At 46.6% G+C, this 16,487-nt stretch overlaps 1 protein-coding gene across 2 annotated transcripts in view; it reads left to right on the top strand.

The window, feature by feature from the left end:
- LOC148505622 (hepatocyte nuclear factor 4-beta-like) overlaps window positions 1–16,487 on the top strand; it is a 177,778-nt gene that overhangs the window by 128,435 nt on the left and 32,856 nt on the right. For both annotated transcript variants that reach the window (XM_088448001.1, XM_088447999.1), the window contains exon 2: window positions 13,661–13,832. In XM_088448001.1, the coding sequence (XP_088304127.1) occupies window positions 13,661–13,832 (172 nt within the window). The remainder of the gene's footprint in view (window positions 1–13,660; window positions 13,833–16,487) is intronic.

Genomic DNA, 16,487 nt, shown 5'->3' with positions numbered 1-16,487 from the left:
TTCCCGGGTCTGAGCAGGAAATTTCCCGGCTCGTATGTCTGATAGGGGTATAAGAGGGACGTGTGGTAACACAGATTTTTGTGATCTATTGGAATTGATAAATCCCTGATAGATAGTGATAGCTGGGTCAGGTTTGTTTTGCAGTTAATCAGTTACCCCATGCACCATTCCGCCTGGAAAACACAGTGTTTGTATAACCTTCCTTTGTTTATTTGTGTGTGTTGTAAACCTGAGGTAATTACCAAAGACAGATCTAAAGGGAATTTTACATTGTTATGATGAATCTGCTTTTATGAGAATTGTGCCTGTGTCTCCCCTATTCCTGATCCCTATTCCTGATATACAGTCACTGCATGGTGTATTGTGCCCCGTGTCTCCCCCATTCCTGATATACAGTCACTGCATGGTGTATTGTGCCCCGTGTCTCCCCCATTCCTGATATACAGTCACTGTATGGTGTATTGTGCCCTGTGTCTCCCCTATTCCTGATAAACAATCACTGTATGGTGTATTGTGCCCTGTGTGAGAATTGTGCCCTGTGTCTCCCCTATTCCTGATATACAGTCACTATATGGTGTATTGTGCCTGTGTCTCCCCCATTCCTGATATACAGTCACTGCATGGTGTATTGTGCCCTGTGTCTCCCCCATTCCTGATAAACAATCACAGTATGGTGTATTGTGCCATGTGTCTCCCCTATTCCTGATATACAATCACTGTATGGTGTATTGTGTCCTGTGTCTACCCCATTCCTGATATACAATCACTGTATGGTGTATTGTGCCCTGTGTCTCCCCTATTCCTGATATACAATCACTGTATGGTGTATTGTGTCCTGTGTCTCCCCTATTCCTGATTATATAGTCACTGTATGGTGTATTGTGCCCCGTGTCTCCCCTATTCCTGATTATATAGTCACTGTATGGTGTATTGTGCCCTGTGTCTACCCCATTCCTGATGTACAGTCACTGTATGGTGTATTGTGCCCTGTGTCTCCCCCATTCCTGATATACAATCACTGTATGGAGTATTGTGCCCTGTGTCTCCCCCATTCCTGATATACAGTCACTATATGGTGTATTGTGCCCTGTGTCTCCCCTATTCCTGATATACAGTCACTGTTTTGTGCATTGTGCCTGTGTCTCCCCTATTCCTGATATACAGTCACTGTATTGTGTCCTGTGTCTACCCCATTCCTGATATATAGTCACTGTATGGTGTATTGCGCCCTGTGTCTCCCCTATTCCTGATATACAGTCACTGTATAGTGTATTGTGCCCCCTGTCTCCCCTATTCCTGATATACAGTCACTGTATGGTGTATTGTGCCCCCTGTCTCCCCTATTCCTGATATACAGTCACTGTATGGTGTATTGTGTCCTGTGTCTCCCCTATTCCTGATATACAGTCACTGTATGGTGTATTGTGCCCTGTGTCTACCCCATTCCTGATGGACACTCACTGTATGGTGTATTGTGCCCTGTGTCTCCCCCATTCCTGATATACAATCACTGTATGGAGTATTGTGCCCTGTGTCTCCCCCATTCCTGATATACAGTCACTATATGGTGTATTGTGCCCTGTGTCTCCCCTATTCCTGATATACAGTCACTGTATTGTGCATTGTGCCTGTGTCTCCCCTATTCCTGATATACAGTCACTGTATTGTGTCCTGTGTCTACCCCATTCCTGATATATAGTCACTGTATGGTGTATTGCACCCTGTGTCTCCCCTATTCCTGATATACAGTCACTGTATGGTGTATTGTGCCTGTGTCTCCCCTATTCCTGATATACAGTCACTGTATTGTGACCTGTGTCTACCCCATTCCTGATATACAGTCACTGTATGGTGTATTGTGCCCTGTGTCTACCCCATTCCTGATGGACACTCACTGTATGGTGTATTGTGCCCTGTGTCTCCCCCATTCCTGATATACAATCACTGTATGGAGTATTGTGCCCTGTGTCTCCCCCATTCCTGATATACAGTCACTATATGGTGTATTGTGCCCTGTGTCTCCCCTATTCCTGATATACAGCCACTTTATGGTGTATTGATTCCTGTGTCACCCCTATTCCTGATATACAGTCACTGTATGGTGTATTGTGTCCTGTGTCTCCCCTATTCCTGATATACAGTCACTGTATGATGTATTGTGCCCCGTGTCTCCCCCATTCCTGATATACTGTCACTGTATTGTGTCCTGTGTCTCCCCCATTCCTGATATACAGTCACTGTATGGTGTATTGTGCCCTGTGTCTCCCCTATTCCTGATATACAGTCAGTGTATTGTGTCCTGTGTTTACCCCATTCCTGATATACAGTCACTGTATGGTGTATTGTGTCTCCCCCATTCCTGATATACAGTCACTGTATTGTGTCCTGTGTCTCCCCCATTCCTGATATACAGTCACTGTATGGTGTATTGTGCCCTGTGTCTCCCCTATTCCTGATATACAGTCACTGTATGATGTATTGTGCCCCGTGTCTCCCCTATTCCTGATATACAGTCACTGTATTGTGTCCTGTGTTTACCCCATTCCTGATATACAGTCACTGTATGGTGTATTGTGTCTCCCCCATTCCTGATATACAGTCACTGTATTGTGTCCTGTGTCTCCCCCATTCCTGATATACAGTCACTGTATGGTGTATTGTGCCCTGTGTCTCCCCTATTCCTGATATACAGTCACTGTATGATGTATTGTGCCCCGTGTCTCCCCCATTCCTGATATACAGTCACTGTATGGTGTATTGTGCCCTGTGTCTCCCCTATTCCTGATATACAGTCACTGTATTGTGTCCTGTGTTTACCCCATTCCTGATATACAGTCACTGTATGGTGTATTGTGTCTCCCCCATTCCTGATATACAGTAACTGTATTGTGTCCTGTGTCTCCCTCATTCCTGATATACAGTCACTGTATGGTGTATTGTGCCCTGTGTCTCCCCTATTCCTGATATACAGTCACTGTATGAAGTATTGTGCCCTGTGTCTACCCCATTCCTGATATACAGTCACTGTATGGTGTATTGTGCCCTGTGTCTCCCCTATTCCTGATATACAGCCACTTTATGGTGTATTGTGTCCTGTGTCTCCCCTATTCCTGATATACAGTCACTGTATTGTGTATTGTGCCTCCCCTATTCCTGATATACAGTCACTGTATTGTGTCCTCTGTCTACCCCATTCCTGATATATAGTCACTGTATGGTGTATTGTGCCCTGTGTCTCCCCTATTCCTGATATACAGTCACTGTATGATGTATTGTGCCCCGTGTCTCCCCCATTCCTGATATACAGTCACTGTATGGTGTATTGTGCCCTGTGTCTCCCCTATTCCTGATATACAGTCACTGTATTGTGTCCTGTGTTTACCCCATTCCTGATATACAGTCACTGTATGGTGTATTGTGCCCCGTGTCTCCCCCATTCCTGATATACTGTCACTGTATGGTGTATTGTGCCCTGTGTCTCCCCCATTCCTGATAAACAATCACTGTATGGTGTATTGTGCCCTGTGTGAGAATTGTGCCCTGTGTCTCCCCTATTCCTGATATACAGTCACTGCATGGTGTATTGTGCCCTGTGTCTCCCCCATTCCTGATAAACAATCACAGTATGGTGTATTGTGCCATGTGTCTCCCCTATTCCTGATATACAATCACTGTATGGTGTATTGTGTCCTGTGTCTACCCCATTCCTGATATACAATCACTGTATGGTGTATTGTGTCCTGTGTCTCCCCTATTCCTGATTATATAGTCACTGTATGGTGTATTGTGCCCCGTGTCTCCCCTATTCCTGATTATATAGTCACTGTATGGTGTATTGTGCCCTGTGTCTACCCCATTCCTGATGTACAGTCACTGTATGGTGTATTGTGCCCTGTGTCTCCCCCATTCCTGATATACAGTCACTATATGGTGTATTGTGCCCTGTGTCTCCCCTATTCCTGATATACAGTCACTGTTTTGTGCATTGTGCCTGTGTCTCCCCTATTCCTGATATACAGTCACTGTATTGTGTCCTGTGTCTACCCCATTCCTGATATATAGTCACTGTATGGTGTATTGCGCCCTGTGTCTCCCCTATTCCTGATATACAGTCACTGTATAGTGTATTGTGCCCCCTGTCTCCCCTATTCCTGATATACAGTCACTGTATGGTGTATTGTGCCCCCTGTCTCCCCTATTCCTGATATACAGTCACTGTATGGTGTATTGTGTCCTGTGTCTCCCCTATTCCTGATATACAGTCACTGTATGGTGTATTGTGCCCTGTGTCTACCCTATTCCTGATATACAGTCACTGTATGGTGTATTGTGTCCTGTGTCTCCCCTATTCCTGATATACAGTCACTGTATGGTGTATTGTGCCCTGTGTCTACCCCATTCCTGATGGACACTCACTGTATGGTGTATTGTGCCCTGTGTCTCCCCCATTCCTGATATACAATCACTGTATGGAGTATTGTGCCCTGTGTCTCCCCCATTCCTGATATACAGTCACTATATGGTGTATTGTGCCCTGTGTCTCCCCTATTCCTGATATACAGCCACTTTATGGTGTATTGATTCCTGTGTCACCCCTATTCCTGATATACAGTCACTGTATGGTGTATTGTGTCCTGTGTCTCCCCTATTCCTGATATACAGTCACTGTATTGTGTCCTGTGTTTACCCCATTCCTGATATACAGTCACTGTATGGTGTATTGTGTCTCCCCCATTCCTGATATACAGTCACTGTATTGTGTCCTGTGTCTCCCCCATTCCTGATATACAGTCACTGTATGGTGTATTGTGCCCTGTGTCTCCCCTATTCCTGATATACAGTCACTGTATTGTGTCCTGTGTTTACCCCATTCCTGATATACAGTCACTGTATGGTGTATTGTGTCTCCCCCATTCCTGATATACAGTAACTGTATTGTGTCCTGTGTCTCCCCCATTCCTGATATACAGTCACTGTATGATGTATTGTGCCCCGTGTCTCCCCCATTCCTGATATACAGTCACTGTATGGTGTATTGTGCCCTGTGTCTCCCCTATTCCTGATATACAGTCACTGTATTGTGTCCTGTGTTTACCCCATTCCTGATATACAGTCACTGTATGGTGTATTGTGTCTCCCCCATTCCTGATATACAGTAACTGTATTGTGTCCTGTGTCTCCCCCATTCCTGATATACAGTCACTGTATGGTGTATTGTGCCCTGTGTCTCCCCTATTCCTGATATACAGTCACTGTATGATGTATTGTGCCCCGTGTCTCCCCCATTCCTGATATACAGTCACTGTATGGTGTATTGTGCCCTGTGTCTCCCCTATTCCTGATATACAGTCACTGTATGGTGTATTGTGCCTCCCCTATTCCTGATATACAGTCACTGTATTGTGTCCTCTGTCTACCCCATTCCTGATATATAGTCACTGTATGGTGTATTGTGTCCTGTGTCTACCCCATTCCTGATATACAGTCACTGCATGGTGTATTGTGCCCTGTGTCTCCCCTATTCCTGATATACAGTCACTGTATGGTGTATTGTGCCCTGTGTCTACCCCATTCCTGATATACAGTCACTGTATGGTGTATTGTGCCCTGTGTCTCCCCTATTCCTGATATACAGCCACTTTATGGTGTATTGTGTCCTGTGTCTCCCCTATTCCTGATATACAGTCACTGTATTGTGTATTGTGCCTCCCCTATTCCTGATATACAGTCACTGTATTGTGTCCTCTGTCTACCCCATTCCTGATATACAGTCACTGTATGGTGTATTATGCCCTGTGTCTCCCCTATTCCTGATATACAGTCACTGTATTGTGTCCTGTGTTTACCCCATTCCTGATATACAGTCACTGTATGGTGTATTGCGTCTCCCCCATTCCTGATATACAGTCACTGTATTGTGTCCTGTGTCTCCCCCATTCCTGATATACAGTCACTGTATGGTGTATTGTGCCCTGTGTCTCCCCTATTCCTGATATACAGTCACTGTATGATGTATTGTGCCCCGTGTCTCCCCCATTCCTGATATACAGTCACTGTATTGTGTATTGTGCCTCCCCTATTCCTGATATACAGTCACTGTATTGTGTCCTCTGTCTACCCCATTCCTGATATATAGTCACTGTATGGTGTATTGTGTCCTGTGTCTACCCCATTCCTGATATACAGTCACTGCATGGTGTATTGTGCCCTGTGTCTCCCCTATTCCTGGTATACAGTCACTGTATGGTGTATTGTGCCCTGTGTCTCCCCTATTCCTGATATACAGTCACTGTATGGTGTATTGTGCCCTGTGTCTCCCCCATTCCTGATATACAGTCACTGTATGGTGTATTGTGTCCTCTGTCTCCCCTATTCCTGATATACAGTCACTGTATGGTGTATTGTGCCCCGTGTCTCCCCTATTCCTGATATACAGTCACTGTATGGTGTATTGTGCCCCGTGTCTCCCCTATTCCTGATATACAATCACTGTATGGTGTATTGTGCTCTGTGTCTCCCCTATTCCTCATATACAGTCACTGGGGGCATCATATGGGGGCCTTACTACTGAGGGTACTGCATAGGGAACCACTAGTGGGGGCATTATATAAAAGGAATTGCATAGGGGGGCGGCAGCTGGGGCTGGCATAGGTGCTAGGGGCGTGGTACAATTTAATTTGGGGGGGGGGGGGCACCAAGATTTATCTTGCCTCCGGACACCTGGGATAAAGTTACGCCACTAGATGAATGGTCCCCCATACAGTGATCAGTGATATCTCCTGCGTTACCTTGATGATGAATGGCCCCATACTAGTGTATAGGGACAGCGGGACACGTCAGGGTTGACAGTGATCAGTGATATCTCCTGCGTTACCTTTATGATGAATGGCGCCATACTAGTGTATAGGGACAGCGGGACACGTCAGGACTGACAGTGATCAGTGATATCTCCTGCGTTACCTTTATGATGAATGGCCCCATACTAGTGTATAGGGACAGCAGGACACGTCAGGACTGACCGTGATCAGTGATATCTCCTGCGTTACCTTTATGATGAATGGCGCCATACTAGTGTATAGGGACAGCAGGACACGTCAGGACTGACAGTGATCAGTGATATCTCCTGCGTTACATTTATGATGAATGGCCCCATACTAGTGTATAGGGACAGCAGGACATGTCAGGACTGACAGTGATCAGTGATATCTCCTGCGTTACCTTTATGATGAATGGCCCCATACTAGTGTATAGGGACAGCAGGACACGTCAGGACTGACAGTGATCAGTGATATCTCCTGCGTTACCTTTATGATGAATGGCCCCATACTAGTGTATAGGGACAGCAGGACATGTCAGGACTGACAGTGATCAGTGATATCTCCTGCGTTACCTTTATGATGAATGGCCCCATACTAGTGTATAGGGACAGCAGGACACGTCAGGACTGACAGTGATATCTCCTGCGTTACCTTTATGATGAATGGCGCCATACTAGTGTATAGGGACAGCAGGACACGTCAGGACTGACAGTGATATCTCCTGCGATACCTTTATGATGAATTGGCGCCATACTAGTGTATAGGGACAGGAGGACACGTCAAGGCTGACAGTGATCAGTGATATCTCCTGCGTTACCTTTATGATGAATGGCGCCATACTAGTGTATAGGGACAGCAGGACACGTCAGGACTGACAGTGATCAGTGATATCTCCTGCGTTACCTTTATGATGAATGGCCCCATACTAGTGTATAGGGACAGCAGGACACGTCAGGGTTGACAGTGATCAGTGATATCTCCTGCGTTACCTTGATGATGAATGGCCCCATACTAGTGTATAGGGACAGGAGGACACGTCAGGGCTGACAGTGATCTGTGATATCTCCTGCGTTACCTTGATGATGAATGGCCCCATACTAGTGTATAGGGACAGCAGGACACGTCAGGACTGACAGTGATCAGTGATATCTCCTGCGTTACCTTTATGATGAATTGGCCTCGATACTTAATTTCCACAAAAGTAGGTGAAAATGTTAATTGGAAATGAAGAGATAATGAATAGACCCCTTAGTGAAAGATACATTTTCAATGTCTTTTGTTCTATCTGAAATAGATTGACGACAATTGGGACCAGCTTCAAACTATACCAACACTTTCCCAACAGGTGTATAATGTGACTTCTCAAATTAATTAATTATTATTGTTATTATTATTATTATTATTACCATTGCTTTATGAGGTACCACAAAGTGTCCACAGGGGTAAACATAACAAATAGCTGAGTAACTGAGCAGAAGTATAATACACAACAGCTAGTCACAGTATAAACTCCAATGTATCATTATAACTAATACATATGATTCTCAAATCTTATAGGTGAGCTGAGTATTAAGATACAAATTTGTAATGTAAAACGGGCTTCCAATCTGTGTACACTGGTTTCTATATACACCTTATGCCGGGTACACACTAGACCAGTGGTTCTCAAATGCTGGCCCTGATTCAGACCCGGGTTTTTGTTTTTGTTTAGAACGGCTTCCTGGCCGCTCGCATAGCTGTGGGTGACCACCCACAGCTACAGCGAGCGGCCATGATGATGGTTGTGATGGTCAAGACCATCGCGACCATCGGGCTTGCAACGAGACCCTTGTGGTAGGGTCTCGTGGCCGCAAGCCCCAGAGAGATTTCGGCTCTAACAGAGCCGGAATCTCTCCACTGACTTCACTTGTGATGTCAGTGGGGGCCGGCCGCAAACGACAGGCGTTCATTGGGAAGCCTCGGTTTAGGCTGCCACTCCCCCAGCCCGCCCAACCAAGGGGACGAGCTGTCACTCAACATCGACAGCTCGCCCCCTTTGTTGCGAGAACCGGAGCGACGGAGTGCCCGTCGCTATCCAGATCTCCCGCATGTGCATGATGGAGCCAGCTCCGTCGTACGCATGCACTCTGGGGCACCATCGACCTGGTTGCGAGCGCTCAGCGCTCGCGACCGGGTCTGAATCAGGCCCTCTGTCCTCAGGACCCCATACAGTTCACGTTTTCCAGGTCACCCAGCAGGTGCACAGGTGTAATCATTACTCTCTGACACATTTCCCAGGTCACCTAGCAGGTGCACAGGTGTAATCATTACTCTCTGACACATTTCCCAGGTCACCCAGCAGGTGCACAGGTGTACTCATTACTCACTTACACATTTCCCAGGTCACCCAGCAGGTGCACATGTGTACTCATTACTCACTGACACATTTCCCAGGTCACCCAGCAGGTGCACAGGTGTAGTCATTACTCACTGACACATTTCCCAGGTCACCCAGCAGGTGCACAGGTGTAATCATTACTCACTGACACATTTCCCAGGTCACCCAGCAGGTGCACAGGTGTACTCATTACTCACTGACACATTTCCCAGGTCCCCTAGCAGGTGCACAGGTGTACTCATTACTCACTGACACATTTTAAAAGAACCACAGATGGAGATAACTATTTCACTTGTGATTCTGTGAGGAGGCCTGGAAAACATGCACTGTTTGGAGTCCTGAGGACCGAGTTTGAGAACCTGTGCACTAGACAATATGTCGTCCGAACTGACGGATCGGAGCGATATATTGGGCACATCGTCTAGTGTGTACCCGCTATGTCGCTGACTATGTGCGCTCCAGCGCGTCATCAGTGAATTCTTTCGTAGGACCAGCATACAGGTCCGACGGGGGATGTCGTTAGCGAGGGCCATGTTGTCGAATGCAGCATGGCCCCCGCCGTCGCTCCGTCAATTGTGTATCACTTGCCGTTGCCGATTCCCCCGCCGGGTATATTAGACATCACCTAGTGTGTACCCGGCTTTAGACTTCTTTTTCTCCAATGTGGAGGGGATATGTAGTATAATGTAAGTAACTGTCCTTTTCTGTATCTGCTTTGTGTAATATATTATGTGTACAGATATCAACTAGATTCAGCATTTCTATCCTGTCATCTCCACATTCCTGTAGTAAATTTCAAGTTCACTGACTTTAAATAGGGGTGCGAAGACCCCAAAATCCTCTTTCTGCCACTTCAAACAATAAGGGGTAAATTTACTAAGGTCCAATGACATCGAATGGGGAAAATTCGGCTGTTAAATGCATATTTGGAATTTTCTAAAGGCTAAACTCTGCCGACTTTGCTCCATTCGATGTCTAAAACTCTGCCGACAATGCCTGTAACTCGGGCGGTAACATGTTTTCGGACACATAGACCATCGGTACAACTCATCAGCCTTTTGCCATAGTAAATTTCACGGTCCTATTGATGTCTAAGAATTCATATTATTTTTAACGTCCGAAATATAGTGCAAATTGGCCGCAAAAGACACAAAAAAGAACCCAAATAGAAATCTCAAATAAAACACCTTTTTTCGTTCGCGTTTCACATCTCACCATACACAGATGCATGCTTTGAACAGGGAGATCCGTGATACATGCATCTGTGTGTAAAAAAATAAACACAGAAGCACGGATGGATCTCACAGATCCGTCTGTTTAAAAAAAAATTAAAACCTGTGTAAAAATGGAAAAAACGTCGTTCCTCCCCCCTAAAAGAAACAACCAGTACCGGGCTTTGGAGACCTAGGCCCTCATTCAGAGCCGTACGCTCTGAGCAGAGCGCACGCTCTGCATGAGGGCCGGGCTCCTTTTTCATGGAGCGTCCTCCTGGACGCTCGTATAGCTGTGGGTCACCACCCACAGGCTATACGAGCGTGCATTTTGATGGCCGCGATGGTCGTGACCATCGCGACCATCGAAATTGCGAGCCGGAGCCTGCGGTTGAGGTTTTCAACCGCAAGCTCCGGAGTGATTTTGGCTCTATCAGAGCCAAAATCACTCCCACTGACATCACTAGTGATGTCAGTGGGCCGGCTTCTGACGGGAGGCGTTCCCGTGGGAACGCCCCCGTCAGGGAGGCACGCCCCCGGCACGCCCACCAAAGGGGGCGTGCTGTCAATCAACATTGACAGCACGCCCCCTTTGATCGGACACAACGAGCGAAGGAAAGTCCTTCGCTCGTCGTGTCTGGCGCATGCGCACGACGGAGCTCCCTCCGTCGTGCGCATGCTCAGTGCAGACCATCGACCCACTTGCGAGCGTACAGCCGCTCGCGAGTGGGTCTGAATCAGGCCCCTAGTACTGGTTGTGCTAAATACAGGGGACAAACGATGTAGGGGTCCCCTGTATTTAGCGCAAGCAGCACTGGGCTCTGAGCTGGTCCTGGTTCGGTCCCCCTGGAACTTCCATAACCAGCACCAAACTTTTTCTATCGGGGGGGTAATGCCACAAGCCAAGGGAACCCTTTCACCGGGTGCTCCAGCCAAAGCATTACTACTGAACGCTAGTCAGCCCAGGCCGGGGATATAAATAAAGGGGTCCCCCTCTCCACGGCACCCCAGGCCTAGGCTGATATCCCCAGGCTATCCCGGCACCCCTGGCTGGTGGGTGCCGGATCAATTAGTGTGATTGATAGTAAATATATTGGGACTGATTCAGACCCGTTCGCTAGGCACGATCGCTCGCTCCGCGCTTATGGAAATTCGGCTAAGTGACGCCAGAGCAGCAGCTCGCAAGGCAAGTCCCACTTAGCACTCCCACTTTGTTTTTGCGAGTGATCACTTTTTGTTTGTAGACGCCCACTTGCGCACGTCATCTCCAGGAAGTGCATGAAACCATTGGTACATCGAGCACCATCGTTTGCGATCGCAGCGCTTGAGGTTGACTCTACCCTACTGCAAGCACTGCGATCACTTCAGTGTATATTTCTAGCAAGTGACGTGTACTATGACGCTGCCTGATAATTATGCACGGCTCTGAAACGGCGTTGAAACACTCTAGTACGCCTGCGTTCACACCTCCACTTCCCCGTTACTACTGGTCTGCCCCTGTTACCACCCACAAACGGCCTCTCCTGTCACTCATTCCTCTGGGCTGTCTTGACAGGGCGAGCGAGCATATACCGATCGCTCGTACTAGTTTGCGCACACGCACTGCGAGCTATACGCATGCGCACATTTGCAAACATCACCAGCAACGAGCGATTGATTGCTAGCGAGCAGGTCTGAATCAGGTCCATTGTCTTTTGCTGTGGAACTACAGGTCCCAGCAAGTCTCCCCGCATGTTGGTGCTTGAAGAACCTCAAGTACCAGAATGCGGGCATTACAGGCCCGCTGGTACCTGTAGTTCCACGGCAACAGAACACACATACCGTGATAGTACAAGTTAAATAAAACATACATGCACACACGCATTACACATACTCACCTATGTATCCCTGAAGCCATCATGTCCCCTTGTCCAGTAGGAATCCATAGGGTACCCATAATAAAAAAAATCCATACTCCCCTCCTCCTGTGCGTGGATCATGTCCTCTTCTGTCCATGTAGGCATTTAAAGGGCTTGGGGAAAAAAAATGACACTACGCGGACCATCGAACTTAGGAGCTCATTCAAACCCGCTCGCTAGATGCGTACGCTCGCACCCAGCATATGCAAATCCGGCCAACCCACAGCAAGGCGGGTCATCACACGGCAAGGCATTAGCACGCCTACTATGTCTTGGAGTGCGATCACTTAGTGTATGCGCAGACGCCCACTTGCGCACGTCATCTCCAGGAAGTGGATGCAACCATCGGTACATTGGGTATCATCGGAAGCGAACGCAACGCTCGAGGTTGACTTTACCCTACCTCAAGCACTGCGAGCACTTCAGTGTGAAATACAACCAGGTGATGTATACTATGACGCTGTCTGTTAATTATCCACGCCTCTGAAACAGCGTTAAGACGCTAAGACACGCCTGCATTCGCACCTCCACTCCCCCGTTTCTAGCGGCCAGCCCGTGTTACCACCCACAAACGGCTTCTCCTGTCACTCACTCTACTGGGCTGTCTATGCGCAGCGAGCGAACGCTTCCCGATCTCTCGCACTGGTTCGCGCACTGCGATGCATGCGCAGAATGCAAAAATCGGACAGCTACGAGCGAACGCATCCTAGGGAGCGGGTCTGAATATATATAACAGGAAGAGCAGAGGGGGAGGGGCCAAGCAGGGTGGAGAAATAATAATTTATAAGCTAACAGATGTAATTCCAGATATAATAGCGCGTACAGAGGGATCGTTATGGGTTGTCTGCAGTCAGTATGTCGGCGGTGACTCTGTAGACAGGATAAAGCCGACATTGTTTTAATGATACTTTCAACATTCTAACCGTGCAGGCGTTATAATTGATAACGTTAAAGGAAAGTGGCATGTTAGAGTGATAATGTCCGCAGGGTAAAGTTGCTGCAAGTAGTAATATAACCATGTTGGGATCCCAGCACCGGCTTTCTCATGTCTGCAGAGTCTCTGACTGTTTAGTGACTGTAGACATTCAGCGACTGCATCCCTTATGAAAGTTGGATGTATGGCCGTCAATTCACACGTGTTTGCCATGATAATCTTCCTGTACCACGGTGACAGGAGCCACACATCATGTGGACGCAAAAGTCGTCCAGTCTGAAATTCACTGTGCTGCTGTTAGTATTCCACTGTTCTGATTGACTACAGGTTGTCCTATAACCAAACAGGGGAAGGCTGATTATGAATTGCGCCTGTTGCCTGCACACACGCAATAACTCTGTACCCCATGTTCTGCTCCACAGAAATTATTGGTGTGGAGTCGGCGAGCCCAGGTTCTGTCAGCAATGGCATCAGCGCTCTCTGCGCCATTTGTGGAGATCGGGCTACTGGGAAACACTATGGGGCTTCCAGCTGTGACGGATGCAAAGGATTCTTCCGAAGAAGTGTTCGCAAGAATCATGTGTACGCATGCAGGTAATAGTTACACTGTCAGTAAGTATCACGCGTACGCACGCAGGTAATACATAGTTACAGTGTCAGTAAGAATCACGTGTACGCATGCAGGTAATAGTTACACTGTCAGTAAGTATCACGCGTACGCACGCAGGTAATACATAGTTACACTGTCAGTAAGTATCACGCGTACGCATGCAGGTAATATATAGTTACACCGTCAGTAAGTATCACGCGTACGCATGCAGGTAATATATAGTTACACTGTCAGTAAGTATCACGCGTACGCACGCAGGTAATACATAGTTACACTGTCAGTAAGTATCACGCGTACGCATGCAGGTAATACATAGTTACAGTGTCAGTAAGTATCACGCGTACGCATGCAGGTAATAGTTACACTGTCAGTAAGTATCACGCGTACGCATGCAGGGATACCTCTGTACTGTAACCAGTCACTAGATGCGTACACTGATGTATAGATAATGTAGTACTGTAACCAGTCACTAGATGCGTACACTGATGTATAGATACTGTAACCAGTCACTAGATGCATACACTGATGTATAGATACTGTAACCAGTCACTAGATGCATACACTGATGTATAGATACTGTAGTACTGTAACCAGTCACTAGATGCATACACTGATGTATAGATACTGTAGTACTGTAACCAGTCACTGGATGCGTACACTGATGTATAGATACTGTAGTACTGTAACCAGTCACTAGATGCGTACACTGATGTATAGATACTGTAGTACTGTAACCAGTCACTGGATGCGTACACTGATGTATAGATACTGTAACCAGTCACTAGATGCATACACTGATGTATAGATACTGTAACCAGTCACTAGATGCATACACTGATGTATAGATACTGTAGTACTGTAACCAGTCACTGGATGCGTACACTGATGTATAGATACTGTAGTACTGTAACCAGTCACTAGATTCATACACTGATGTATAGATACTGTAACCAGTCACTAGATGCGTACACTGATGTATAGATAATGTAGTACTGTAACCAGTCACTAGATGCGTACACTGATGTATAGATACTGTCGTACTGTAACCAGTCACTAGATGCGTACACTGATGTATAGATACTGTAGTACTGTAACCAGTCACTGGATGCGTACACTGATGTATAGATACTGTAACCAGTCACTAGATGCATACACTGATGTATAGATACTGTAACCAGTCACTAGATGCATACACTGATGTATAGATACTGTAGTACTGTAACCAGTCACTAGATGCGTACACTGATGTATAGATACTGTAGTACTGTAACCAGTCACTAGATGCATACACTGATGTATAGATACTGTAACCAGTCACTGGGTCACTAGATGCGTACACTGATGTATAGATACTGTAACCAGTCACTAGATGCATACACTGATGTATAGATACTGTAACCAGTCACTGGGTCACTAGATGCGTACACTGATGTATAGATACTGTAGTACTGTAACCAGTCACTAGATGCATACACTGATGTATAGATACTGTCGTACTGTAACCAGTCACTAGATGCGTACACTGATGTATAGATACTGTAACCAGTCACTAGATGCATACACTGATGTATAGATACTGTAGTACTGTAACCAGTCACTAGATGCATACACTGATGTATAGATAATGTAGTACTGTAACCAGTCACTAGATGCATACACTGATGTATAGATACTGTAGTACTGTAACCAGTCACTAGATGCATACACTGATGTATAGATACTGTCGTACTGTAACCAGTCACTAGATGCATACACTGATGTATAGATACTGTAACCAGTCACTAGATGCATACACTGATGTATAGATACTGTAGTACTGTAACCAGTCACTAGATGCATACACTGATGTATAGATAATGTAGTACTGTAACCAGTCACTAGATGCATACACTGATGTATAGATAATGTAGTACTGTAACCAGTCACTAGATGCGTACACTGATGTATAGATACTGTCGTACTGTAACCAGTCACTAGATGCATACACTGATGTATAGATACTGTAGTACTGTAACCAGTCACTAGATGCATACACTGATGTATAGATACTGTAGTACTGTAACCAGTCACTAGATGCGTACACTGATGTATAGATACTGTCGTACTGTAACCAGTCACTGTATGCATACACTGATGTATAGATACTGTAGTACTGTAACCAGTCACTGGATGCATACACTGATGTATAGATACTGTCGTACTGTAACCAGTGATGGTGATACAGTGTTACATGCTGGTGCTAGTGCCTCACACTCAATGTATAAGAGAATGATGGTGATACAGTGTGAGTGTGACAGATTGATGGTGATACAGTGTGGGAGAATGATGGAGATACAGGGCCTGATTCAGACCCGCTCGCAAGCGGGTTAATGGTGGCCCAGTGCGCATGTGCACGACAGAGCCGGCTCCGTCGTGCACATGCGCGAGACCCGGATAGCGACGGGCAAACTGTCACTCCGGGTCTCGTACCAAAGGGGCGTGTTGTCGATGTTGAGTGACAGCACGCCCCCCTTGGTGGGCGGGCCGGGGAGTGGCAGCCAAAACTGAGGCGTTCCCATGTGAACGCCTCCGTTTGGGGGCGGCCCACTGACATCACGAGTGATGTCAGTGGGAGAGATTTCGGCTCTGTGACAGCCAAA

This window comes from Taudactylus pleione, unplaced genomic scaffold, assembly GCF_031769625.1.
Source record: "Taudactylus pleione unplaced genomic scaffold, aTauple2 ptg000447l, whole genome shotgun sequence".
Classification (NCBI taxonomy): domain Eukaryota; kingdom Metazoa; phylum Chordata; class Amphibia; order Anura; family Myobatrachidae; genus Taudactylus; species Taudactylus pleione.
Note: the sequence above shows the minus strand (reverse complement) of the source record. Positions and strands in the feature narration are given on the sequence as shown.